The sequence below is a fragment of the Miniopterus natalensis genome, chromosome 3 (assembly GCF_054644295.1).
Source record: "Miniopterus natalensis isolate mMinNat1 chromosome 3, mMinNat1.hap1, whole genome shotgun sequence".
Lineage (NCBI taxonomy): Eukaryota > Metazoa > Chordata > Mammalia > Chiroptera > Miniopteridae > Miniopterus > Miniopterus natalensis.
The window spans coordinates 83,725,095-83,752,264 of NC_142083.1; the positions used below are offsets into that span (position 1 = coordinate 83,725,095).

Consider the following 27,170-nt stretch of genomic DNA (forward strand, 5'->3'; position numbering starts at 1 on the left):
AATAACTCCCAATTCCCCACTCTCCCCAGCCCCTAGCAACCACCATTCTACTTTGTCTCTATGGATTTGATTTTCTAGAAATCGAATATAAGTGGAATCATACAGTATTTGTCTTGTTGTAACTGACTTATTTCACTTAGGAGAATGTCCTTCCAATTATTCTTTTCCCAAGTATCTGTAATGCATAAAGTCTTCCTGCTTGAATTGGAATAAACATAAAAACAGCTAAAATTTCGCAAGTTTTGATCCAAAGTATTGTACCACCTGAAAAAATGTAGTTTTCCCTATAATTGGAAATTTCAAAAGGAAACTACCTCTGTATTAGAGCATTCTTTTATTATTATTATTATTTTAGAGAAAGGAAGGGGGAGAGAGAAAGAGAGAAACATCAATGTGAGAGACAGCATTGATCAGTTGCCTCCTGCACAAACCGGCAACCTGACCAGAATCAAACCCGCCACCTTTTGGTGTGCGGGACAACGCTCCAACCAACTGAGACATACCAGCCAGGATTAGAGCATTCTTACATAAACAATCCACTGAATCAAAGAAAGAACATAAAATGAGGGTAGTCCCAAATGAATTCTATTTTATCAATATGCAATCAAATCAGATTTAAAATTTGTTTTGATTGATTTTAGAGAGATCAAAGAAGAGAAAGAGAGAGAGAGACATCGATTTGTTGTATTACTTATTTATGCATTCATTGGCTGATTCTTGTACGTGTCCTGACCAAGGATTAAACCTGCAACCTTGGCATATCGGCACGATGCTCTAACCAACTGAGCTACTCTCGGCCAGGGCTCCAAATCAGCAGGTTTTAAATTCTTGGGAAAAAGGGAAACTCGGATGTTACTTAAATCAAATGAAAATATAAATATAAATTGTAGCATATTACAATGCATTGATTGTGTTAACCTTTCTGATAGCTAATGAGATCACAAAGTATCCTTAAAATCAAGGAGTTGCAGTTTTAATGTCCAATCCGTAGGAACTGTATTTACTTACAGCTTCACCAAGGTACGTGAGACTATTTTCCATTTAGAATGTTGGAATGCTTTCACAAGAGAAGTCTATTGAAAAAACCCCAACTTATTTTATAACACAGTTCATTTGGAATGGCCTAACGTATTATGGCTTAAAGTTCTGGCAATAAATAACTTCATTATCTGCAGCTGGAAAACTCTCCCAACACTGAAACATGTATACTTGGCAACGGCAGTCTAGCAAGTCTGATCGTCTGAGTTGGTTAAGATTCCAGATGGAGGTTTCCAAAATTAGATTAATATTAAGTATTTGTGCTTTTATAAAGTTGGCACTTAAATCTGTAGAAACATCGGTGAGTTCTGGAAAGAAGAAAAAAAAGCATTTTTTATTTGAGATGACATTTATAAACATAGGCTGGAACAAAAAATTGATTTTCATTCTCTCTCTGAAAATACAGCTTTAAATAGAGAAGTAACCCATTGACTAATTCTATAGTATTACAACTCAAGTAACAAGGCTTAAGAAAAAGGCTCATTAATAACTTAACTTGGAAGGAAAGCTTATAACATAGAACTTATAATAAATTATACATCAATTTCAGCTTCTCCATTGCGAAAATTACTTAACTTCTCAATATGAAATCTAACTTCCTTGAAGAGAATAGTGATGCCTACCTGATTGTTGTGAGGAGTGAGATAATACTGGCAAATTACTTAGTACAGTGTGTAGTATATTATAAACACACAATAAATGTAGCTATTTTTGTCAACACAGATGCCCCCAACGTGTTGATTCAAAGATGATACAAAATGGGAACCCAAAGGTAAGTAAAACAAAGACGAGTAAGATCTTCACGGTGTAGTGGCGACAGCATTATTATATAAGAGGCGATGATTCATCTGAGGATCAAAATATTTGTTTCTTTAAGTACGTCATAAACTATAGAGCAATTTTTTATTATCCTAGATCAGGGTTTATCAACCTCACATTAATGATGTTCTGGGCTGGACAATTCTGTGTTGTGAGGGGCTGGCCTGTGCATTGTAGGGTGTTTTGCATCTCTGGCCTCTACCCACTAGATGCCATAGCACCTTCCCCACTCTGTGTGTATTGCTGTGGGCTATTGCTGTGAGCCTCAAAGTCCAAGCCTGGGCATCAATTTCCACCCTGCTACCCCCAGAGCACCCAGTGCTTGCCTCCCTGGCCAGAGGACTGCTCAGGGTTCCTCTCCCTCCAGCCAGTTGTTCTTGGTAAGGTTCATGGCTTCAGCTGATGTAACGGGAGTCAAAGCAACTGTATAGCCTACTCTAGACAAACGGGAAGCAGTTTTCTTTCTTTCTTAGATAAGCAGCCACATAATATCCTTGATTTTGCTTTTTGACCCTCAGAGCCTAAAATATTTACTATCTGGACCTTAATAGAAAATTTGTCAATGCTGGTTTTATTTATTTATGTTTTTTAAAGTTATAATAGGCATTTATTAAAAGTAATATATTTGCAGCCCAGATGGTTCTAGATTGTACATTTCAGGTTTAACCAACATCATTAAAATACTGAGGACAGGTTCATTCACAGATTTCAATTATATGATTATTTCTTTGTCCATTCTTCTCTTTCTTTCCTTTCCCAAATAACCTCTTTCAGATATGGTTGAAGGTAGAATTTATCTTCCTCTTATTTTGTCCATTGCCTTTAGGCAAGATGAGCTGCCCTGACAGAGTAGCTTGGTTGGTTGAAGTGTCATCCCAATATGCCAAGTTTTCAGGTTTGATCCCGGGTCAGGGAACATACAAGAATCAACTGCCCAGCCGGGCGTGGCTCAGCAGTTGAGCATCGACCTAGGATCCAGGAGATTGAGGTTCGATTCCTGGTCAGTGCACATGCCCGGGTTGTGGGCTTGATCCCCTGTCCAGGGCGTGCAGGAGGCAGCGGATCAATGACAACTCTCTCATCATTGATGTTTCTATCTCTCTCTCCCTCTCCCTTCCTCTCTCTGAAGTCAATAAAGATATATTTAAAAAAAAAAAAAAAAAAAAAAAGAATCAACCAATCACCCTAGCCAGTTTGGCTTAGTGGTTAGAGCATTGGCCCCTGGACTGAAGGGTCCTGGGTTCAATTCCGACCAAGGGCACATGCCTCGGTTGCAGGGTCAATCCCCGGCCCTGGTGGGTGGGGCTCCTGCAGAAGGCAGCCAATCGATGTGTCTCTCTCATATCGATGGTTCTATCTCTCTCTTTCCCTTCCGTTCTCTCTGAAAAAGCAATGGAAAAAATATCGAGTGAGGATTAAAAAAAAAAAGAATCAACCAATGGCACACTCTTCCTCCAAGGAGCATGCCTGAGCCTTTCCCTTCCACATCTTCTTTCCCCACAGACAGGCATCGTCCAGACTCTAAGGATCCCACAAGACTTACAACCAGGGGTGCAATGGGCAGTGGCAGCTCATCCCAAGCTAACCCCCTGAACCTGTCTCCAAGGCCCCCTTTTCTCTGACTTCTCAGTGACCTGACAGCAGCCCCACCTAGTCTCCCTCCTGTTGCTTCTATCCTAAGCCGTTTCTTATTTCACTGTCCCCAGCTTTAATAAACATACTCTCAAAATTACCTGGACGCATATTGTGAAATCCTTCCTGCACAGAGTCAAGAACCCACACACTACAAGCTGGCCTGAGGCAGACCCACTCCGGCCGGTCCCTTTCTGGTAACATTTCCTAGGCCCAGGCCAGGGTGCCTCAACCCTTACACTATTAACATTTGGAAGTGAGTATTTCTCTGTTGTGGGAGGCTGTCCTGTGCAATGTAGAATATTTAGCAGCATCCCTACCCTCTAAGATGCCAGAAGCATCTGCCCCACATCTAAAACAAACAAAGAATCAACCAATGAATGCATAAATAAGTGGTACAACAAATCTATGCTTCTCTCCCCTCGCCCCCCTTTTCCTTTCCTCTCTCTCTAAAACCAATAAATAAAAATTTGGTAAAAAGAAGATCTGCTGCTTCATGGACAGGTCCAGTGCTCTTTTAATTCAAAACACCCTGTCATTATACAGGTTCTCAGGTTCTTATGGCTTCTTTTACATTATTGTCCACATGTATTGTATCATCTCACATTAACCCCATTTATTACCATTTATAACCATTTTCGAATATTCTCTAGCCACCAGGTTGATGCTGCAACAGCAGGCTGGTTCATCATTTTGACTCGACACTGAAGCTTTGCCTACTGGGCAAGTCCAAGAGGGCCTAAATCCCTGTTTTAGATAAGTACTTATCTTATATAGAGAAATGGGTCATAATATTTACGTTTACTCTACCTCATGTCATATTTGTAGCAAAAACATATATATACATATGTATCTGTAAGTAAATAAACATCTGAAAATGTTTTCCAAGATGAATATCCATGGAGGCTACACTTCAGTTAAAAACTGTTGCTAAGCCCGACCAGGCATGGCTCAGCGGTTGAGAGTCGACCTAGGATCCCAGGCGATCGGGGTTCGATTCCTGGTCAGGGCACATGCCCAGGTTGCGGGCTCGGTCCCCGGCAGGGGGCGTGTGGGAGGCAGCCAATCAATGACTCTCTCATCATTTATGTTTCTCTCTCTCTCCCTCTCCTCTCCTCTCTCTGAAATCAATAAAGATATATTTTAAAAAAACAAACAAAGACAACTGTTGCTAACATCTAAAAGGTCTGTTTTCAGCTTAGAACTGGGAGAGATTTGGCAATTATTCTCTAATTATTGGCCTATTGCCATTATTTTATAACAGAGCCCACAGGCAGAATTAAGAACACAAAATACCCTACTTAAAAACCCTTCAAATGTTGGTCTTAGTTGGTGCCCCCCACCCTTTCTCTCTCCAACCTCTGAGTCTCAAGCACCCTTGTCTATAGCATCAGGCTATCTTTCCCAAGTATGTCCCCAACAAGCCATGGACTATTACACCTCTGTGCCTTTCTGCTAATGCTTTTCCCTTTGCATGGAATGTTCATTCCAATTCTTCTCCCAGTGAACACCTACTTTAGGATTCAACTAAAAAAATCTCTCACCCATTGCACATCTGTATCTGAAAGCACTTTCACTAGACTTCTGCTACACTACTCTGTTAGTTATTCCTATGTCTCTCTCCCTTGATAAACAGTGAGCTCTTGGAGAGCAGGGACATCTTATTTAGCTCTGATCCCCAGTGCTTATGTAATGCCTGGCACTTGCTAGAAAATCAATAAATGTCTGGTCAATTAATTATTTAAAGGGCATTGCATGGTTCTTCCTGTCATAAAACAATTCTTCCACTAAGAATTATTAAGTAAGCACTAGCCTACTCCTCCTTATCTAAAATTTCCTCCTCCTTAGAGCCATTCCTGTGATATAAAGAAGCACGTCTATAAGCTTTCTGATGGCAAGGTCTGTCTGCATCCTACTTTTTTTTATCCTCACCAAGGATATTTTTCTACAGCTTTTAGAGAGAGTGGAAGGGAAGGAGAAGGGGGGGGGGGGGAGAGAGGGGGAGAGAGAGAGAAAGAGAGAAATATCGATGTGAGACTTGATTGGTTGCCCCCTGCACAGGCCCCAACTGGGGTAAAGAATGAACCTACAACCCAGGCACGTGCCCTTGACTGGGACTAGAACCCGAGACCCTTTGGTGCACAGGATGATGCTCTAACCACTGAGAAACACTGGCCAGGGCTGTCTTTTTTTTTTTTTTAATAGAAATAAACAAATCACTGCCTTCCTTTTAGCCAGAACCACCATCTTCCACTAAGTTGCTGAAATGACTAACACAAAGGGAAAGACAAGAGGCACCTGCTATGTGTTCTCTAGGCCTTTTAGAAAACATGGAGTTGTTCCTTTGGCCACATACATAGGCGTCTACAAGAAAGGTGATATTGTAGACATCAAGGGAATGGCACTGTTCAAAAAGGAATGCCCCACAAACGTTACCATGACAAAATTGGAAGAGTCTACTGTGCCACCCAGCACGCAGTAGGCATTGTTGTAAACAAACTTAAGGGATTCTTGCTAAGAGAATTAACGTATGTATTGAGCATATTAAGCACTCTAAGAGCCAAGACAGCTTCCTGAAATGTGTGAAGGAAAATGATCAGAAAAAGAAGGAAGCCAAAGAGAAAGGTACCTGGGTTCAACTGAAGCACCAGCCTGCTCCATCCGGAGAAGGATACTTTGTGAGAACCCATGGAAACGAGCCTGAGCTGCTGGAACCCATTCCCTATGAATTCATGGCACAGTAAGTGTAAAAGAAATAAAATACCTCTGGCCTGGCTGGTGTTGCTCAGTGGATGAGCATCAACCCATGAACCAGGAGGTCACTGGTTCCATACCAAGTGAGGGGACACTCCCAGATGTTGGGCTCAGTCGCCAGTAGGGGGCGTGCAGGAGGCAGCTAACAGGTGCTTCTCTCTCATCAGTGCCTCTATCTCTTTATCCCTCTCCCTTCCTCTCTTCTCTAAAATCAGTAAAAACATATTTAAATAAATAAAAGACCTCTGTACAGTTAAAAAATAAACAAACCACTGAATGTATTTCATTTTAGAATCCAAGTGTCCAAACTGTACAAAACCAAAGGAGTCAAAATGTTTTGCCCCTACAGATTATCTTTGTAATATATATGTTTGTGTGTGTGTGTGTGTGTATATATATATATATATACACACACACACACAAATACACATACACACACTCACCTGGAGAGAGAACGTATGTACATTCTCTTAAAAGAGAACTGAAGAAAACTGTAAGGAAATTTGAGTTTGGCTTCCACTTAATATTCAGTTGTATTCCATGCTGGAAATGAAAACAACCAACATGAAATAAAGATGAACACCTTCCTGAATAATATGTTGGTATTTCTGAGCAACAAATAGCATAACATAATCAAAGTATTGCTCTGTCCTGTACCCTTCGCTGCTATCCCCCAAAGAGCAGGTAACTTATGGAAAAGAATTGGAAAGACCAGGAAATTGATACTCAGCAATGTATACTATTATGATAGCACTTAACTCAGGGAAAAGCAGGGGCACCAATTTTGACATTCACATGGCCTTTTCTACCTTTCTAATTGTCAAGGTGTTGGAGAGTTAAGCAGAATTCATCTTCAATAGCCTTAACCATAAAGTTCATCAAACAGGTTAGCACAAATGGTCTTGTGATTTCCGCAGAAAGTACATCTGATTTAGTATAAATAAGAAAATGTTGTCCAAACTTCAAAACTGTTCCAAGTTTCATTTATACAATTAACTTTTACCTTCAAGTTGACTCAGGTAAAGTGGGTTTTTTTACTTAAATAAATGTATTTCAAAATGCAGCTGCCCTGGCTGGGTTGCTCAGTTGATAGGAGTGTTGTTCCATACACCAAAAGGTTTAGGGCTCCATTCCTGGTCAAGGCACATACTTACCTTCTGGGTTTGGGTTTGATCCCCCATGGGACTGCACACGGGAGGCAACTAGCTGATAGATGTTCCTCTCTCACATCAATTTTTTTCTCTCCCTTCCTCTCTCTCTAAAATCAGTTTTAAAAAAAACCAACACTATAGCCTCAGGTGAGGATTAAAAAAACAAAGCGCCCAGCCGGGTGTGGCTCAGCGGTTGAGCATCGACCTAGGATCCAGACGATCAGGGTTCGATTCCCGGTCAGGGCACATGCGGGGGTTGCGGGCTGCAGCTGATCAATGACTCTCTCATCATTGATGTTTCTATCTCTCTCTCTCCCTTTCCCTTTGTCTCTCTGAAATCAATAAAGATATATTTAAAAAACAAAAAACAAAAAAAAACCAAAGCAACCAACACTATTGTAAACAGAAAAAACAGTGTTACTTGGCATTAGAAGTTATACATTGAAATGACTTTGTTAACAATGGTATTAAGTCCTAGCTGGGGGCATTTGTCTACCAAAACGTTAGAGGTGTAAGAGATCACTAACCCCTTTGACATAATCACAAAGATTGAAAAAGAACTAAAAATAACTTTCCCACTGGAGAGTTCATTGCTATTTAATGCTGTGTCCCTGTACCACCTAAAATCATCTTGTTTCAAAAACACTGCAGTCCCACTCCCTTCTCCCACCTTAGAGCTCCAAGAAAGAATGTAATTCCACCCTCTCCCAACTAGGCCTAAATAAAAGAAACTGATCACACTAGTATCTGGTAGAATAGGTAAAACCTTACAGCTCAGGGAACTAGGTTTCAAAAACCTACCAAAGTTCCAAAAATCTAATCGCTGAAGGAAAAGGCCACTTCACCTCCACTAACTTAATTTTTTTGAACAGAAGGGGTTGAGGAAAGGACTAGAACACAGACCTGGAAATGATCAAGAAATACTACAGGTGAAGATTAAGATTCCTCCCAAGGTACTTAGGGTAGGGGCACTTATATTTTCCAAAGATTGAGCACCTGAATTAATCTGAAATATAATTACATTACTTATAAAATTGTAGAACACATATACTTATGCAAGCAGGGATTTAAGTGTGTTTTTTTTCCCTTAGGCTTCTTTCTCCTAGGCCTTTGCACACTGCACTCCACTCAATCCCGGACTGAAGCAATTGAGGTGGCGCAGATGGGAACAATGGGTTAAAATAGCACCTTATCAAGACCTAGATGCATGGCCCTGCCAAGGACCTAAAAATGAGTCAAGATATCGCCTTCTAGAGACATCCCCAGGCGACCAAGATCAAAAGAATGACTTCCAGGACTGCCAGTAGCTGCATTCCATTCCCAGCCTCAGTTTCCCCATATAGCCCTAACCCTCAGGCCACTCCTTGCGACAGGTTTTGGATGCTCTTATGCTCCCTGTCTTCTTGGCTGGCCAGCCTTCTCAATAAACGCCTTAAATGATTCAACCCTGCCTTCTTTGAATTGGATACAGGGACAGGCAGCCAGAGCCCCACACGGGTTTCCTGGTAACACTTACTTGGCAGAGGCCTGAGCATCTGGCTCTGAACTAGAGATGCTGACTGTTCTCAGTGGTAGGGGCAGGCACACTCTCATGGGGCATTGACTCCTGGCCCTTGGTAGCTAGAGCCAGGGACCTGGGAAGAGAGGATACAGTACCAGGGACTTCCTGGCTTAGTTCTTGGCCTGCCGGTGGCTCCTGGGCATGGGAAGATTGGCTGATTGCAAGCTCTTGAACTAAAGCAGCGCTACAAGAGGCCTGTTGGGTGTAACACAGGGATTGAAAGTCATGTACATTTGGAGTGACCTTTAAGTCCACAGGTTGGGTCACAGAAGATGAGGCTGGCTGAAGCTGGACCAGAGAGACCTGGGTGGCCAGAGCCTGGGTTTGGGGAGCCTGTACAGGTGGAGGCTGAGTTTGAGAGGCCAGAGAAAGATTCTGGAAATCGTTCTGTGAGGCTACAGGGACCTGGAAATGGCTCTGTGCAGCCACAGACGCCAAGGGGTAGCTCCGCGGGGCCACAGAGGCTGCAGTGTGCATTTTTGAGGACAGGGTGTCCAGAGGCTGACCTGTAGATGACAAGGGGACAGCAGGCAAGTTTCTAGAGGCAAGAGCGGCTAGAGGCTGTCTCGTAGAGGCCAAGGAAACGACAGGCTGGTTCTTAGAATCAACAACAGCTAGAGGCTGACGGGCAGAGGACAAACAGTCCACAGGCAGGCTCTTAGAGGCAACAATGGCGGGAGGCGGAGGCCGGTCCACAGGAGATGAAGTGAGCTCTGGCTGCCCCCGATGGGTCGATAGATGTTCAGACTCGAGGTCCAAAGTCCCGGCATCAGGGCCTGGGGAGCGAACTGCTTCCGGTTCCGGGCGCAGATCCTCTCCGTCAACGTCTTCAGCACCACCACTCTCGACATTTTTCATTTCGTTTTTGTCTGGTTCTTCCTCTGATCGCCGTTTTCGTATCCGGCCTAAGATGGTCGAACTCAGAACAGAAGCGGTCCTTTGGAGCATCCTCCTGCGGCGCTGCCCTCGCCGGATCCGCGCCAGGGTGGTGGTAACGTTTAAGGACAATGACCAGTACGAGCTAATGGGCCGGTTTTCCGCGTCCATCGTGACGGCGGAAGGCACGTGGACGGCCTTCAAGGCCTCTTCAGGACTCAATTTGACGTTGCCGGTGTACCAGAAGACCCACCAGAGGAGGCTGAGGAAGATGATGATGGAACCCAGGTAGAGCAGCAGGTCGTAGAAGAGCAGGTCGGAGAAGACCCCCGTGAACAACACCGTCGCACCCACCGTGTCGAAGACGACGCCCAGCCAAAAAAAATGCCGGCAACGGCCCAGGCCGGTCCGCTGCCGGCTCTCCGGTACGGAGTTTCTAGAGGGCTCCATGACCTCGCACGGCCCCCCGCGCCAGGTCCGCAGAGCTGACTGGTTGACGCGGCGCAGCCAAAGGCGGGCCGTGGCCGCTGGATCCCCATGGCAACGCCTGGCGGGTGAGCCGCGCGGGGGGCGGGGCCAGAGAGCGGGAGAGCCCGGCAGCCACTCACCTGCGGAGAAGGGCGCATGCGAGGTACGGTCTACTCCGCGCGACCGTCTACTCCGCAGGCGTAGTTCCTCCGGTCCCTGCGTCCTTCGCGGGTTCGCCGCGTGCGCGAAGGCGGGGTCCCTCGGAGGTCCCTCGAAGGCGTTGCCCACGGAGAGTTTAACTCTTCGGACGGAGGTCTGCGTCCTCGCCCGCGTTCCTCTGCCCACGCGCCCGCCTTCCAGAACGGGTGCGGTACCCCGGAGGAGAGCAGAGGGCGAGGAGCCTTTGTTTTTGCGAAGAAGTGGGTAGGTTAGGGCCCTGTCACCAGCTCTCTCCTTGCCCGGTAGTGCCTGGACTCGTACGTACTTGTGCTCCTCGATAGCAGACCTAGAGGTGAATCGGAGGTTTACCTGCCTCCTCCAATTTCTTCTATTATCCCATTTTGTTGACCTGTTTTCCCAGACCCTTGGGAATGGTTAAGCGATTAACCTTTCCCGCTGTATCCAACAGAGTAGGATAGGAAAACGGTGTCAAAAAGTAGAAAAACTCACTGGAGCCCCCAAACTACAATAGCTTAAAAATGAGCTTATTTTAAACGAGAATAGGGCGCGGGAAAATTAAAAGTTTAAGACCTGCTATCATTTCAGGTTCCTTTCAGTATTCATGAAAAGCCATAGGCCCTTGGTTCCTCAATTCTGAAGGTGGAGGTTTTTTTTAAATAATTTTTTTTTTAAATTTTAGAATAGACTTAGATTGACAGAAAAGTTGTCAAGATTGTATAAAGAGTTTCTCTATACCCCCCAACACTCAGTATCTGCCCTTTGCTTTTTAAAATGCATTACAAAGCTCCTTACTTCTTTTTATAGGTGTTTCTAGAAGTTTAGGAAGCAATGTTTGGTGAACTTCTTGAACCAATCAGTAAGACTACTTCTGAACCGGGATACCCCTGAAGTATGCTAACAGGGGTGTCTGATGTCACCAGATAAGATATGGTGCATCTTCCTACAATGTCAATTTTCCTTAATAGTAAGTACTTTAAAACACTAATACTATAAAAGCAGGCATGTATTATGGAATAGAATCTAAAATGAAAAAGTGGAAATTTGGGGCTAAATTCCCAAGATAAAAGTTTATTCCCTACGAGCTGTTTCGGAGTATTAGTTAATGTGCCACAGTCTACACAAAGTTTTAGTGTATTTAAACATCCATCTTCCAGGAACTTCAGTTTCTTAGTGGTAAGAAACTTGAGAGATTTTTATATGAAATAGTTCCTTTTATTTTCTTAGCCATTTATATTTTTTACTGTGTTTTAATATATCAAAATAAGCATGGGGATGTTTTGGAGTAGAATAGAAAATCCATATCCATTTAATGCAATAGAAGACACAGCTTTGTGCTCGGTCTCCAAGATAGGGGCTTGCTTTCCCTGTTGAGAAGCACTAAGAAACTCCTTCATTTTGTGAGGGAAGTAAAACAATCCTGCCAACCAAAAACCCCTTTATACCACCAATATAAGAGAGGGAGAGAACACAATTTATTATTGAGTAAGCATTAGTATGTCTATATGCATGAGAGGTAGCATGAAATCTTTGCTAACTTTGTGCTATCAGGACATGCCTCCTAGTGCCCTCTCAATAATGAGTTAAAAGCTTTATTGTAGCCCTGACTGCTTTGCTGAACCTTCTTTGGAGACATATTTCTCTAAATTTGTAGAAATATATGCAAGTGCCAAACCTTTCATTTTCTGGACACTTCCCATGAGTTTTATTCTTTCCTTTTTCTTATAATATTTTAGCAAGATTTGTTTTACAGAATATCCACTTATTGAGAGATTTGATGGCTCCAAATTGTAGCAGGCTACAGTATTTTTTACAGACTCAGGATTGTATCTGAGAGATATCCTGCTACAAATTGAGAGAAAGGAAAACACATTCAGACAGGAAACAAATATAAAAAGTATTGAGACTTTCCAGGAAAGTAAGTAGGGGATATAGCCAGTGCCCAGCCAAGTCATATTGAACCCAGAGGTGAAAGAGAATTTTTTCCTTTTTTACAGCATGTTTTTATTGCCTGACTGGCATGGCTCAGTGATTGAATGTTGACCCAGGAACCAAGAGATCACTGTTCGATTCCTGGTCAGGGCTCTCCCCAGTAGGGGGTGTGCAGGAGGTAGCAGATCAATGACTCACTCTCATCTTTGATTTTATCTCTCTCTCCCTTCTTCTCTCTGAAATCAATAAAAACATAGTTTAAAAAAATTATTATTATTTAAAAATATTATTTAAAAATAAGTATTATTATTTAAAAATAATAATTATTTTTTAAAAAGTAAGGAAGAGCCCTAGTCAGGTGGTCCAGTTAGTTGGAGCATCATCACAATGTGTCAAGGTTGCAGGTTCACACCCAGCTGGCATGGCTCCATGGTTGAGCATTGGAGATTGGTTGAGCATCCAGGAGATTGCAGTTCGATTCCCAGTTAGGGCACATGCCCAGGTTGCAGGCTTGATCCCCAGTATGGGGCGTACAAGAGGCAGCCAATCAGTGACTCTCTCTCATCATTGATGTTTCAACTCTCTCTCCCCCCCTCTCCCTTTCACTCTGAAATCAATAAAGATATATTAAAAAAAAGAAAAAAGAAATCCAATATAAAAATGAATCAACTTTCCATTAGAATATTTTTTTATAAAACTAGTCTTTTGAAAATATTCAGCCATCATGTGAAATGGATTTCTAAATTCTGAATCTCTCCCTAGTCTAGGATGACCAAATTTTTATAGAACCATTGCAGGACACAAACCAAAAACCCATTTTATAACATACAATAGATAATTATACACTTAGGTGTTTTTTTTAACACCAGAATGTATAAAATAGGCATTTAAAGGAAGTACATATTAGTTTGTATTATTTATTTTTCTGTGACAAACATGTTATTATTTAAACAAAACAACAGGAGGACTAGTTAACAGTGGCAGAAATCTTAGTAATTTTAGAGTCAAAATTATGGAGTTTTAGTATAGATCCAGAAAATTACAATTCTTCAACCTTTGGGGCTCAGTGGAAGAGCTCTGTAAATGGAAGACACCACTGGCCATCTTTTACCAAATGGAACAACCACATTTTCTTTAACTTGTTCCACCTTCCTCAAGAAAAGAGTTAATTGTCCAGAAGAAAAAAACTGTGTTCTCTTCTCCAGAATGTTCCCTTTTCTGTTTGTCCATTTTAGTTTAGGTGTGGTACAGTCATGTTTTCCATTTGTGTTATGATAAAGTTCTCAATAGTGAGAGATGATCCCAATACAAGGCTCTATGCCAAGACTGTACCTCTTTTTTAAAAACTAAATTTGTCATTCCAATTCTTCATAAAATATTTTGTAGTTCTTAGAAGTTTCCATACGCTCTTTACACACTAGGATATATTTTCTTGTATCACTAAAAGGTTTACGATAATAGTAACATCCTCACTTGAGTGCTGTCTGTGTATCAGATACAATACTCACTAACCTCTTTATTTGAATCGTCATTGAATTTCCATAACAGTCCTATGAAATAGGTTCTATTATCATCTGTGTTTTATGGTTGAAGAAAATGAGAAGTGGAGACCAACTTGTTCAAGGTCATACAGCCACTAGGTTTCACATCAGTACATAATGCAGAATAGTGTAGTGGACTGAAGTCAGGAGATATTACTTTAAGACTTACTATGTGCTGTATGTAGGTTGTGGCCACAAATGCATTTGAGAAACAGCTTATAGCCTAAGGTAGAGAGAGACACAAGACATCAGATTTGTGTTTTAGGTTCTGGAATAGAGTTACAAGGGAAAATGGGAGCAAATCAGTGGTAAACCAAGTGGAGCTCTAAGTTCTTAGCATCAATACTAAGGGAAAGGGAGGCCTGCATGGGTAATGGGTCTTTCAGCAAAGTAGGACAGTTGTGTGAGCATGGAAGAATAAAAACATTGGCATATTGAGGAAGCTGCCAGTGGATCAGTTTTGTTGATGTGGGTGCCTGTGATTTTGAGGAGAGTGCTAGAGAAGTGAGATAGAGACACACAAGTGTTGAAATAAAGCTAGAAGGGGTTTGATGGTCAAGGGGTTTATGACATGATATAGAGGTTAGACTTTGTGAGTAGGGGAAAACCACAGAAAAATCCTAAGCTAGAGAATATGATCAAATTTACAATGTTAGAGAGTGCCCTGGTAGGGAGTGGGGAAAACAGAGATTGAAGACAGCAAGTCTGTCACCAGGGATACCAGTTAATTAAGATGCATGTAGTATTTTAGGAGAGGGGTATTAAGAGGATAAATTGAGGCAGTAGTAGTGAGATGTAGAATTAGTGCCTGACAAAAAAAGTGTTAAGAAAGTAGAATTGACAAGGCAAGTCTGAAGAAGCTTCTATTAATGGGTCATAGCCTGCAGGTTGAAAAACAAAAAACACTTTCTTGAAGTCCTCTCTAGCCCAGCAGCTTTTATAGTCTGAAGGTTTACAGTGTACCCTTTAAATCACAGGCTTGAAACCTCTGTGAAGTTGGGGACCAACATCCACCTTATTCACCATTGCATTCCTGCTGAAGGATCCTGAAACATTGTAAAGTAGCTATTACAGACCAAAAAGTAAACACTATGTCCTTTGACTAATAGAATTAAATTCTGTCATCAGATGTGAAAAGAAAATTCAAGTTGTCTTGCCTGATACAGGTAAAGTTTTTTAAGGTTTAAAAGGTTAAAGAATAACCAGATTGCAAGTTTTATGAAAAGCTGCTAAAGTTTAAATGATATTTCAAAAGATTTTCAAATTCTTGAAGTTGGAGAAGGCTTAGAAGAAATTATACCTGTGTTTTTCAGTGTTTTTTAGTCACCTGACTTTTTTGAATACTCAAAAAAATTATTTTTATGAAAAATATGCTTGCTCCAGCCAGCATGGCTTAGTGGTTGAGCGTCAACCTGTGAACCAGGAGGTCACGGTTTGATTCCCAGTCAAGGCACAAGCCCAGGTTGCAGGCTCCATCCCCAGTAGGGGGCATGCAGGAGGCAGCCAATCAGTGACTCATCATTGATGTTTCTGTCTCTAGCCCTCTCCCTTCCTCTCTCTGAAATCAATAAAAATGTATTAAAAAGAAAAAAAAAAAAAAGCTTGCTTTATTTACCTGATAGTAAAAAGTAGTGCTTATATAAGAATACAGATCAAACTCTTTCAAGCCAAACAGCACAACCAGCAGTGGATTGTTAAAAAGCCATGGCATGTCGGCTCTTTTTCATGAGGTAGGGTCTTGATTAGACAATTATAACAACATACTTTCTCAGAGGAAGCTATTTTCACACTTCAGATTCATTTTTTTCTTAAGTCAATAATTTATTCATTTATTGACCAAGAAGGAATGTATGTATGTATGTATTTTTTAACAAAGAATTTATTATATAAGATGTGAAACCATAAAAATCCTAGAAGAAAACGTAGGCAGCAAAATCTCAGACATCTCTTGTAGCAATATGTTTGCTGATACATCTCCTAGGGCAAGAGAAATAAAGGAGAAAATAAACAAATGAACTACATCAAAATGAAAGCTTCTGCACAGCAGAAAAAAATCATCAACAAAACAAAAAGGGAGCCCACTGTATGGGAGAATATATTTGCCAAAGACAGATCTGATAAAGGGTTAATATCCAAAATATATAGGGACCTCATACAACTTAACAAAAGAAAGACAAGTAATCCAATTAAGAAATAGGCAAAGGACCTAAATAGACACTTCTCCAAAGAGGACATACAGAAGGCCAAGAGCCATGAAAAAATGCTCAAGGTCACTAATCATCAAAGAGATACAAATTAAAACTACGATGAGGTATCACGTCACACCTGTCAGAATGGCTACCATCAACAAATCAACAAGTGTGGCGAGGGTGTAGAGAAAAGGGAACCCTAGTACACTGCTGGTGGGAATGCAGACTGGTACGGCCACTATGGAAAACAGTGTGGAGTTTCCTCAAAAAATTAAAAATGGAACTGCCATTTGACCCAGTGATCCCACTTCTAGGAATATATCCTAAGAAACCCAAAACACTAATCAGAAAGAACTTATGCACCCCTATGTTCATAGTAGTGCAATTTACAATAGCTAAGCTCTGGCAACAACCCAAGTGTGCATCAGTAGATGAGTGGACAAAAAAGCTGTGGTACGTTTACACCAAGGAATACTATGCAGCTGTAAAAAAGAAGGATCTCTCACCTTTTGGGACAGAATGGATGGAACTGGAGAGTATGCTAAGTGAAATAAGCCAATCAGAGAAAGACAAATACCACATGATCTCACTCATATGTGGAATATAATCAACAAAAGAAACATGAACAGAATAGCTGCAGAGACACAGAAGCATGGAACAGACTGAGAGATCTCACATAGAAGACAGAGGTGGGGGAGTGGGTGGGAGAGATTAATCAAAGTATTTATATGCATAACCTAGGACACAGACACTGAATTGGGGAAGGCCTGGGGGGGGGAGGTGTATGCGGGGTGGAGGGGAATCAATGGAGGGGAAAAAGGAGACATCTGTAATACTTTCAACAATAAAGGCAAATTTTAAAAAAGAAAGAATTTATTAACCAGAGGAAATATGAGCAATTACTTTTTAACTGTCCGTGATATGCCTGTGCTTAAGTTTTGGAAATAGTAGATTTATTTTACATTGATAATGTCTTTTATTCAGGAGCCATTGGTTTCTCTTGTTTTACCTACTGCTAAAATACTGTGACTAAATGATGTGATGTACTTTAAGCCAGTGATTATTAGCTCTGCCTGCACATTACAGTCACTTGGAGAATCTATAGCAAATACTGATGCCTGAACCCCATCCCCAGAGAGTCTATTTAATTGGTCTTGGGTAGGGAATCAGTATTTAATCTTTTAGGTGAATCTAATGTGTAACCAAAGCTGAAACCCATTGCTTTAAACCATTGCTTCACATTCCTTAGAGGCCAATTTAATAGTTTAGAAAAGTAGAATGACCATCCAGATTTAAAAATTGAATGTTTTACTTATTTGGTTACTTTCTCCTCATTGAAGGCTATTACTCATTGCAGGCTGTATGTTGAGGGCAGGAACTATGTTTTATTTATCTTGATATTCTCACAGCCTAGCACAGAACTTGCCATAGAGTCTGTCATGTGTGTGTGTGTGTGTGTGTGTGTGTGTGTGTGTGTGTGTGTGTTAATCCCTCACCCAAGGGTAGAGAAACTGGAAGGGAGGGAGGGAGAGAAAGCAAAAGAGAGAGAGAAATCGAGGCATCATTGTGGGAGAGAAACATCAACCAGTTGCCTCCCACACGTGCCCCGACTGGGACTGGGGATTGAACCTACAACCCAGCTTCGTGCCCTTGATTGGGAATCAAACCCATGACCCTGTGATGGGTGGGTCTGTGTTCCAACCACTGAGCCACACTGGCCAGGGCCATATAGTCTCTTAATAAAATACCTAGGAATAAATTTAACCAAGGGGGTGAAAGACCTGTATATTGAAAACTACAAGACATTAATGAAAGGAATTGAAGAAGATACAAATAAATGGAAAAATATTCCATGCTCAGGGATAGGAAGAATTAATACTGTTAAAACATCCATGCTGCCCAAAAACAATATACAGATTCAATGTAATCCCTATAAAAATTCCAATGGTATTTTTCACAGAAAAGGCAACTTGAGAAAAAAACAAAGCTGGAGGCATCACATGCCCTGATTTCAAACTATATTACAAACTATAGTAATTAAAACAGCATGATATTGGCGTAAAAACAGACACACAGATTAATGGAACAGAATTGAGACCCCAGAAATAAACCCATGCATATATGGACAATTAACTTATGACAAAGGAGCCAACAACATACAATGGAGATATACTCACTTCTTATTTCTGGTCATCTTGCTCTAATCCAAGAGAACAGAAACCTTGTCTATTGTTTATTGCAGCTATAGTGCCTGTTACATAGTAGTACTCAAATACTTCTTTAATAGAATGATTCTGAAACAAGCATAGCTACCACCAGAAAGAAAAGAATTTGGTTTTTGCCTAATAGAGTTGAAGTTCTATGACTATATGAGAAAAATGTCACTCATTTAAATTCTATGTACAATTGGCTGAAAATAAAGGTTGAGAAGTTGGGTGTGGGAGGCAGAAAGGCACAAACCAGAAGGACCATACTACCTTAAAGTTTTTTATTGATTGATTGATTTTAGAGAGAGGAGGAGAGAGAGAGATTTGTTGTTCCCCTTATTTATGCATGCATTGGTTGATTCTTGTATGTGCCCTGACTGGGGATCAAACCCACAGCCTTGGTGTACTGGGACGACGCTCTAACCAACCAAACTACCCGACCAGGGGCAACCGTACTACCTTTTAGACCTGGTAAATCTTTCAAAATCGAGGAGGCTCTCAGTTACTTCTAATTTAACTATTGCTGGCGTTTTAGGTATTTCCTTAGTGGTGCTCCACAGGACACTCATCCCCAGAGAGCTGCTTTACAAATACGAAGTTTGGGAAATGTTACATACTCAGTTCTTCTCTACAGGCTCTGGGGAATTTTCCAGTGAAGACTTTTGCATGTTAAACCCAGTGTTCCCCTAATTCACCTGGCCACTGAACCACTTTCCACCAAAGATCTTTCAAAATTCTGCAGAACTCATGCCCTTGGGAACACATCTTCCAAATACCAAGTTTGAATGCTCCAGATGTTTCCCGCAAGGTAGACACTGCTTTATAAGGTCATTCTTTGACACCAAACATATTAATAGAAAGCAGAGCAAGCTTTCCTATCTGGTGAGCCAACAGTTTCCCCTCTTATAAATTAAGGAGAATATGGAAGATTCTATAATTCAGGTGTAAAACTGAGTGTGTAGTGAAAGAACTTTGGAATTGAGCAGATCTGTACCAGAGAACAGTGACAAAGAGCGTGGGCACTGGGGCTGTACTGGCTGCACTACCTGGGTTCAGGTCTTGCCTCTGCCACTTTCTAACTACATTACCTTGGGCAAGTTGTTTAATCAAATTGTTTAATCATACAGCTCACATCTTGCCCTCTGTCGATGATAATATAGTGTTTACCTCATGAGGGTTATGTTACCCAGCATATCACAAGTACTCGACAGTTATTTCTCTTAAGTTACTTTGGATTTTATGTTTATTAAATTGGTAAGCATTCTAACAGAGTCTATTTTATTTTATTATTTTATTTTTTATTTATCCTCTCCCAAGGACATGCTTATTGATTTGAGAGAGAGAGGGGAAGGGGGGGAGGAGAAAGAGAAATAGAGAGATACATCAATGTGAGAGAGAACATCAACCGGTTGCCCTCCACATGCACCCGTCAGGGATTGAACCCGAAACCCAGGTATGTGCCCTAACCAGGATTCTTGAAAATGCAGCTTCATTATTTTATATATCTCTTTATCTGCTTAATTTGTAGAGTAAGGCCTGCTATTCTCAGTAATGTTTGCTAATTTTCCAATCCGTTTTAAAGGAAAGTATTTTATTTGACCAGAACTCTCCTCGCCTTTTAAAATGACTTTGGCCTGCTCTGTTGGTTCAGAATACTTTGTTACTTTCTGGGAGGAACCCCATTTCACTGACAGATAAAATCAAAGCACCAAAGGCTGTTCTTTATGGTTGATACTTAAAAGCAATGCCAAGAATTTCCCTTTGAGGAGGATCAGCAGAGGACACTCTGGTGGTCCTATGGTGAAGCTGATCTTCCTGATAGTTGTAGTGACAACCTTCAACCTCATAAGGCTTCAGAATGTCATCCCAAGATGTCCCTCTGTGGTATGTGGATTATTTTGAGCTAAAAGCAACCAAGACCCTGTGGGCTCTAGAGTAACTCCACCACCTCCTTAACTACCTAGGAGAATTTACATTAGGGGCCTTTCCCATAAGAGTTATCACCAGAAATAACTTTTTATGACCCAACCAACAGGGCAGGGCAAACTAACTACTGAACATCTGCTCTTCCTGTTATCCTCCCATGGACTTTCCTCCCCTCTGCCGTCCCCAGTGACCTTACCTCATCCTTAGCTCACTTGGTCTTATACACCTCATTTTTTCTGGTCTCTGAACCTTTCATGTATGTTGGGTCTCTGACTCGTGTGTGCCATATGTATGTACGTAATTAAATTTGGTTATTTTTTCTTGTTCATCTTTCTCATGTAGATTTAATTATTAGACCAGCCGGAAAAAACCTGTAAGGTAGAGGAAAGTTTCTTCCTCCCCCACAACCTCCTTGTATCAAGAGAGCTCAGGAAATGTTTCCTTTTTGTTAAATTCAGATCATACATATTTTTCAAATCTCTGGTACCTTCTGAGTCAGAAGAATAGGAATAGAAGCTAAATTCAAACATCATTTTCAAAATTTTTTAAAAAGCTCTCTGACCAGTTATAATACTATGTTTCTCTAATATATTTAACAGTCATTACAATGCTTGAGAAGCAGGAGGAATTTTACATTCACATGAAGGAGACCTTAACTTCAAGAGAAAAGTAAAAATACCTCTGAAGCATTTTATATGAAACTTTTATTTCTTTTACCTGTTATAACAAGTGGATTGTGGCAACAAATTAGAACCCATTTCAACAAACAGGCAGATACCCTCTAATGTTCAGAGATGACCTATTCAGAGAAGAAATGAAACACCCACCTTTTCTCCACCTCTCACCTTTTTAAACATGTAGGATTGACTGTCATTAATTACAATAACAGGGATTTTTAGAGGGACCCATTTTTACAACTCAGATTTGTCCCCCGCCCCCAATTAAACCCGTGGGTTTTGTGCTCTTCTTTAAGTGGTGACAGATCTCATTAATGGGGCTGCGAGCAATACTTGTTATATAGGGCAGTGGTTCCCAACCTGCTGCTCAGAAGAATCAACCACCAAAAGAGCTTTTAAAACACAGATGCCTCTTAAAGAGATTTGTGAAAATGTAAAATAATGCTACCTTTTCACTACATCTTTTTCTGTTCTGGAAAATATAGTTACTTTTCATAAAAATATGTCATTCGTGTTAATATGTAATAGGTTTATTATGGCTATTTTAAAATGAATTCATAAATATTTTTAAATTAGAAAAAATACAGATGCCTCTGCCCTGCTCCAAACCACCTAAGTAAGAATCTCTTGGGCTGAAGTCCTATATCAGGAGAAATTCAAAGCTCCCAGGTTATTCTAAAGCTCTTCCAGGGTCAGAAACTACTGTTGTAAACTAAGTAATTTGAAGGCAACTATGTATAAAATTAGAAAATAATACATGATTTTATTCTACCCTTTGTTTGCCTCCTCTTTTGGTTTCACATGATGCTACTTAGATCCAGGTGTGACTTCTAAATGAAGGCTACTTCGATATTGCATTGGTTCCCCAAGTGTAGTCCTCAACCAGCATCACACTTAGGAACTTGTTACAAATGTAAATGATCAAGCCCCACCTAGGCCTATTGAACTGAGGGAGAAGGGCCCAGCAATCAGTGATTTTTGGTTTTTGTTTTCTTTATTTTTTTCTTTTTAAAAAATATATCTTTATTGATTTCAGAGAGAGGAAGGGAGAGGGAGAGAAAGAGTCAATGATAAGAGTCATTGATCTGCTGCCTCCTGCATACCCCCTGCTGGGGATCAGGCTGAAACCCCGGCATGTGCCCTAACTGGGAACTGAACCACAGTCTCCTGGATCCTAGGTCGATGCTTAGCCGCTGAGCCACGCCAGCCAGGCCTATTGTACTACTTTAAATCTAGGGTTGCCAGATTAGATACAGAATATCTAGTAAAATATGAATTTCAGGTAAACACTGAATAATTTTTAGTATGATTTTGTTCCAAATATTGCCTAAGACATGCTTATACTAAAAAAAAATTCATTGTTTATCTGAAATTTACATTTAACTAGGCATACTGTATTTTTATTTCCTAACTTGGCAATCTCCCCCACATACCTTTTAATTTTAGACCTGTAAGAACAAGATGAATGTCTCCTTTTTAGAATAAATGCTTTTTTTCTTTATGAAAGTAATTTCATAAAGAAATTTTAGGAAAAGATGACTAAATTGAAAGAAAAAAATAAAAAGAAATCAGTCCACTCACTGAAAACACAGTGTGAAAAAAATACACTAAATGTACACAATGTTTATGCTTAGCAGAATGGTGTCATGAGTAACATTATTTACTTATAGATTTGAATTCTCAATAATTCAGAACAGTTTGAGTTCCTAGGAAGTATTCCCATTTCAGTGATGGCAAAATCAAATGCAAAAAGGAGGCTTGCAGCTGATAAAAAAAAAAAAGAAAAGAAAAAGAAAACCAAGGTATTTCGTATTTGAAAAATTGGTAGAGAAATAGGGGGTTAGTACACTCCTGATGTCTGTTTATTATTATTAATTTCCACCTCTTACTGGAGAACTTCTGTGTGGGAAGGAGCTAGTAGATGAGGGAGGGAGGCTAAGAGTAGAGTTGGGAGGTGTCAGGGATGGTGTCTATCTCTTGACATTTAAAAAACATATTTTAAAAGCCTTATGCTAAGAATTGTCCAGATAATGATCTTTAAAAAAGAACTATCTTCTTTCTTAAAACATTTTTCTGATTAAAAAAGTAATACTTATTCTTTGTAGAAAAATTAGAAAATTATAGAAAAAATACAAAAACAATCAATGGAAAAAACTTAAAATTTGTGGATAGCCTTTGTGGCTTTTTTCAATAATATATATACATATAACAAATGTGAAGTATATGACTGTACTTGCTGTTTTAAAACCAGTTTTTTGCCCCAAGAGTATATTTGACTCTTTCTCAGATCATTAAAATTTTTTTCCAGCCCGGCTGGGCGTTGCTCAGTGGTTGAGTGTCGACCTAGGATCCAGGCGATCGGGGTTCGATTCCCGGTCAGGGCACATGCCTGGTTGCGGGCTTGATCAATGACTCACTCATCATTGATGTTTCTATCTCTCTCTCTCCCCCTCCTTTCCTCTCTCTAAAATGAATAAAGATATATTTTTTAAAAATAATAAAAAATTTTTCCACATAATTTTTTAAATTAAATTTATTGGGATGACATTGGTTAATAACATTGTGTAAGTTTCAGGTGCAAAATTTTATAATACATCATCTATATAGTGCATTGTGTACTCACCACCCAAAGTCTAGTCTCCTTTGGTCACCATATTTTGGACCTTCTTTACTCTCTTCATCTTCCCTCCCACCCTCTTCCCCTCTGGGAACCACCATACGGTTGTTTGTGTCTATGAATTTGAATTTGTTTTTTCAGTTTGTTTGTTTGCTGCTTTCTGTTTTACATCCACATATGAGTGAAATCACATGGTGGTTGTCATTTTTCATCTGACTTATTTCACTTAGCATGGCACTCTCAAGATCCATCCATGTTGTCACAAATAGTAATATTTCATCATTTTTTATGGCTGAGTAGTATTCCATTGTATATATATGCTACATCTTTTTATTTATTTCTTTTTTTCTTTTGGTGTGTGTGTGGATGCTCACCAGAGAATATTTTTTCTATTGCTTTTTAGAGAGAGTAGAAGGGAAGGATGGAGAGGGAGGGAAAGAGAGAGAGAAACGTCAATGTGAGAGAGACACATCTATTGGTTGCCTCCCACACACGCCCCAACCAGTGAAATCATATGGTTGTTGGGATCAAACTTTCAATTGAGGTATGTGCCCTTGACAGGGAATCAGACCCTTGACCTTCTGGTGCACTGGTTGACGCTCTAACCACGTAGCCACATTGGCCAGGGCATGCCACATCTTTTTATCCAATCATTGGTGAAGGACATTTAGGTTATTTCCATGTCTTGGCTATTGTGAATAATGAGTTAGTTAGTTATAGGGCTGGTTATATAATAATTTAACCCCCTGTTGTTAAATATTTTGTTTTCCTAGTTTTTCCCAATTGTGGATGCAGAGCATCATTGGACAGAAGTCTTATTGTATATATTTTATTATTTCCGTAGTGTAAATTTCTAGTCCTTTGAAGAGACATTGCTGTTTCAAAGGACATTCTCCTTAAATGCAGCCCCACTAGTTTAATAGGATGCTAAGCGGCACTTTTCGTGATGCTCCAGCATTGGTGACTAAGGTTCTGCCAGATAGGGCCAGAGTCCGTCTCAGGGAATGAGACCTTCAGCCACTACCCTTCCCCAGTCTATGTAAAATGACCTGTAAAGGAAAGATATCAGGTGTGGGAACTTTGGGCAGTGCCATGGAGGAAGTCCTAAGCAACTACTTATAGAAAGACTCAGAGGAGGGTGCTGTGAAAAGGGGAGACTGGGTAGGCGGATGTGTGCTAAGGCAGGGAGAGGAGGGCTGGTGAGAAGGCAAGACAGAGTGCTGTGCTCCACAGCCAGTATCTCCACTATCTGGACAGATGGACACTGGTGAGGTAGAAGGTTTGCAATAGAAAATACAAAAGGTATAAATTTTAAAAGATTGAGATAAAGATGAAGTAAATAATATTTTTTAGAATCTTGCCAACCACATGACTTTATACCATCATTAAAATCTCAAGGTACAATGCCTACTTAGGATAAGAGCCATTGCTAACAATAGTGGATACAAATGCTTAATTCAAGAAACCTTCTTGATAATTTTCCATTTTCTTAATTTATTTTTTTTCCAGATATGATTGTTATTTTTACCTCAAATATAGCTGAACAAAAGCTCCTTGCGAGAGTCAAAGAAGCATCTGCTCTGCTTTTTTCTTGTTTCTGCCCATTTTCTGAAGGTTGGTTTATTTACAGCTATAATATAACTTGTAAATCCAATTAACTGGACGTTGGAATACAGAAAATACTGAACGTGAAAAAATGAGAGAGGATGCCACTCTTGACCCCTTTGTGTGGTGGTACTTCCTCTCTCCTGCTAATATATCTCTGTGATCATGACTCATAGAATGTGTGTGTGACATCGATCATCAGTCTACCTTACATCATCAGAAAGCTTAATTTATTTAGTTCTTTTTAGATAAAAATAAATGTAAGTAGAAGTTTTAATTTTTTCTTCCACAACCCAATGGGTTTTGCTTATTTCTTATGGCTAATGCACCTCTCCATGAGGACCACTGGCTTAGAAAAGGGAAGAAGAGGGAGTAAAGAAAGAGATGATGCCCCCACCCCCCTTCAGGTCTGACCTGCAGAATGGGGAGGAGGAAGGACCTTACATCCTTTATGAGGGTGGAGTTTTAAACTGAAGTGGAAGTTTTTACAAAAGGCTTTATTTTTTTGAAAGCAGTTTTAGGTTTACAACAAAATTGAGAGGGAGGTACAGAGGTTGCCCATATACTTCCTGCCCCTGCCCCCCCTATTATCAACATCACTCACCAGAATGGTGCATTTTTTACCAAGGATGGGCCTATGTTGATACATCATAATCACTCAAAGTCCATAGTTCGCCATAGGGTTTACTCTTGGTGCATTCTATGGGTTTAGACAAAGCTGTGGTGGTGACATATAGCTATCGTTATAATATCATACAGAGTATTTTCAGTGCCCTAAAAGTGCTCTATGCTCTGCTTGTTCATCTATCCCATTCTCCACAACCTTGGGTCATTTTGTTTTTTCCATCAGTTTGCCTTTTCCAGAATATCGTATTGTTGGAATCATACAGTATGCAGATTGACTTCTTTCACTTAGTAATGTGCATTTATGATTCTCCCATATACTTTCATGGCTTGATAGCTCACTCCATTTTAGCACCGAATAACATTCCATCGTCTGTATGTACCACAGTTTATCCATTCGCCTACTGAAGGACATTTTCGCTGCCTCCAAATTTTGGCTGTTTTGCTTAAAGCTGCTGTAAACATCATATGCAGGTTTTTGTGTGCACAGAAGCTTTCAGCTCCTTTGGGTCAATCCCAAGGAGAGCGATTGCCAGAGCATTTGGTAAAAGTATGTTTTATTTTATAAGCAATCACAGAACTATCAAAGAGGCTATACCATTTGGCATCCCTGCTGGCAGTGTCTGAGAATCCCTGATCACCGCACATCCTTACCAGCATTTGGTGGTGTCAGTGCTCTAGATTTTGGACATTCTCATAGGTGTGTAGTGGTTTCACATTGTTGTTTTAATTTGCATTTCCCTGATGACACATGATGAGGAGCATCTTTTCATGCACTTCTTTGCCATCTGCTTATCTTCTTTGGTGAGGCGTCTGTAAAGCTTTCATCAATTTTTTAATTGGGTTGTTTCCTTATCAATCTTTATCCATTTTGGATAACAGTGCTTTATCAGATGTATCTTTTGCAAATATTTTTTCCATGTCTGTGTCTTGTTTTCTCATTCTCTTGAGTGTCTTTCACATAGATGTTTTTAATTTTAATAAAGTCCAGTTTATCAATTATTTCATTCATGGGTCATGTTTTATCTAAAAAGCCATCATCATACCCAAGATCGTCTAGATTTTGTCTGATGTTATCTTCTAGGAGTTTTATAGCATTGTGTTTTGTTTGTTTGTTTGTTTTGTGTGTGTGCGTGTGTTTTACATTTAGGTTCTCTGATCCATTTCAGTTATTTGTTTTAAAGGGTGCAAAGTCTGAGTCTAGATTCTTTTTTTTTTTTTTGCATGTGCATGTCTAATTGTTCCAGTATCACTTGTTGAAAAGGCTGTCTCTATTCCATTGTGTTGCATTTGTTCTTTTGCCAAGGATAAGTTGACTAAAATTGTGTGAGTCTATTTCTAGGCTCTCTATTTTGTTCCATTGATGTGTTTGACTA

At 40.2% G+C, this 27,170-nt stretch overlaps 1 protein-coding gene and 2 pseudogenes across 3 annotated transcripts; 1 reads left to right on the forward strand and 2 right to left on the reverse strand.

Moving 5' to 3' along the window:
- Positions 1–670: 670 nt before the first annotated feature.
- On the reverse strand, positions 671–10,281 carry LOC107524381 (uncharacterized). 3 transcript variants are annotated; one of them, XM_087815110.1, is made up of 2 exons: positions 9,051–10,281; positions 671–1,346 (listed from the first exon to the last, which is right to left on the reverse strand). In XM_087815110.1, the coding sequence occupies exons 1-2, from the start codon at positions 10,279–10,281 to the stop codon at positions 1,132–1,134; spliced, it is 1,446 nt and encodes a 481-aa protein (XP_087671236.1). In that variant the 3' UTR covers positions 671–1,131. The 3 variants fall into 3 exon arrangements, 2 of the variants coding, with proteins under 2 accessions (XP_087671236.1, XP_087671237.1); XR_015714223.1 differs by lacking the exon at positions 9,051–10,281 and adding an exon at positions 8,911–8,925 and having other exon boundaries at positions 1,257–1,346; XM_087815111.1 differs by lacking the exon at positions 671–1,346 and having other exon boundaries at positions 8,932–10,281.
- On the reverse strand, positions 2,375–4,181 carry LOC148093542 (cytochrome b-c1 complex subunit 7-like; annotated as a pseudogene).
- Positions 5,756–6,233, forward strand: LOC107524382 (large ribosomal subunit protein eL21 pseudogene; annotated as a pseudogene).
- Positions 10,282–27,170: the final 16,889 nt, after the last annotated feature.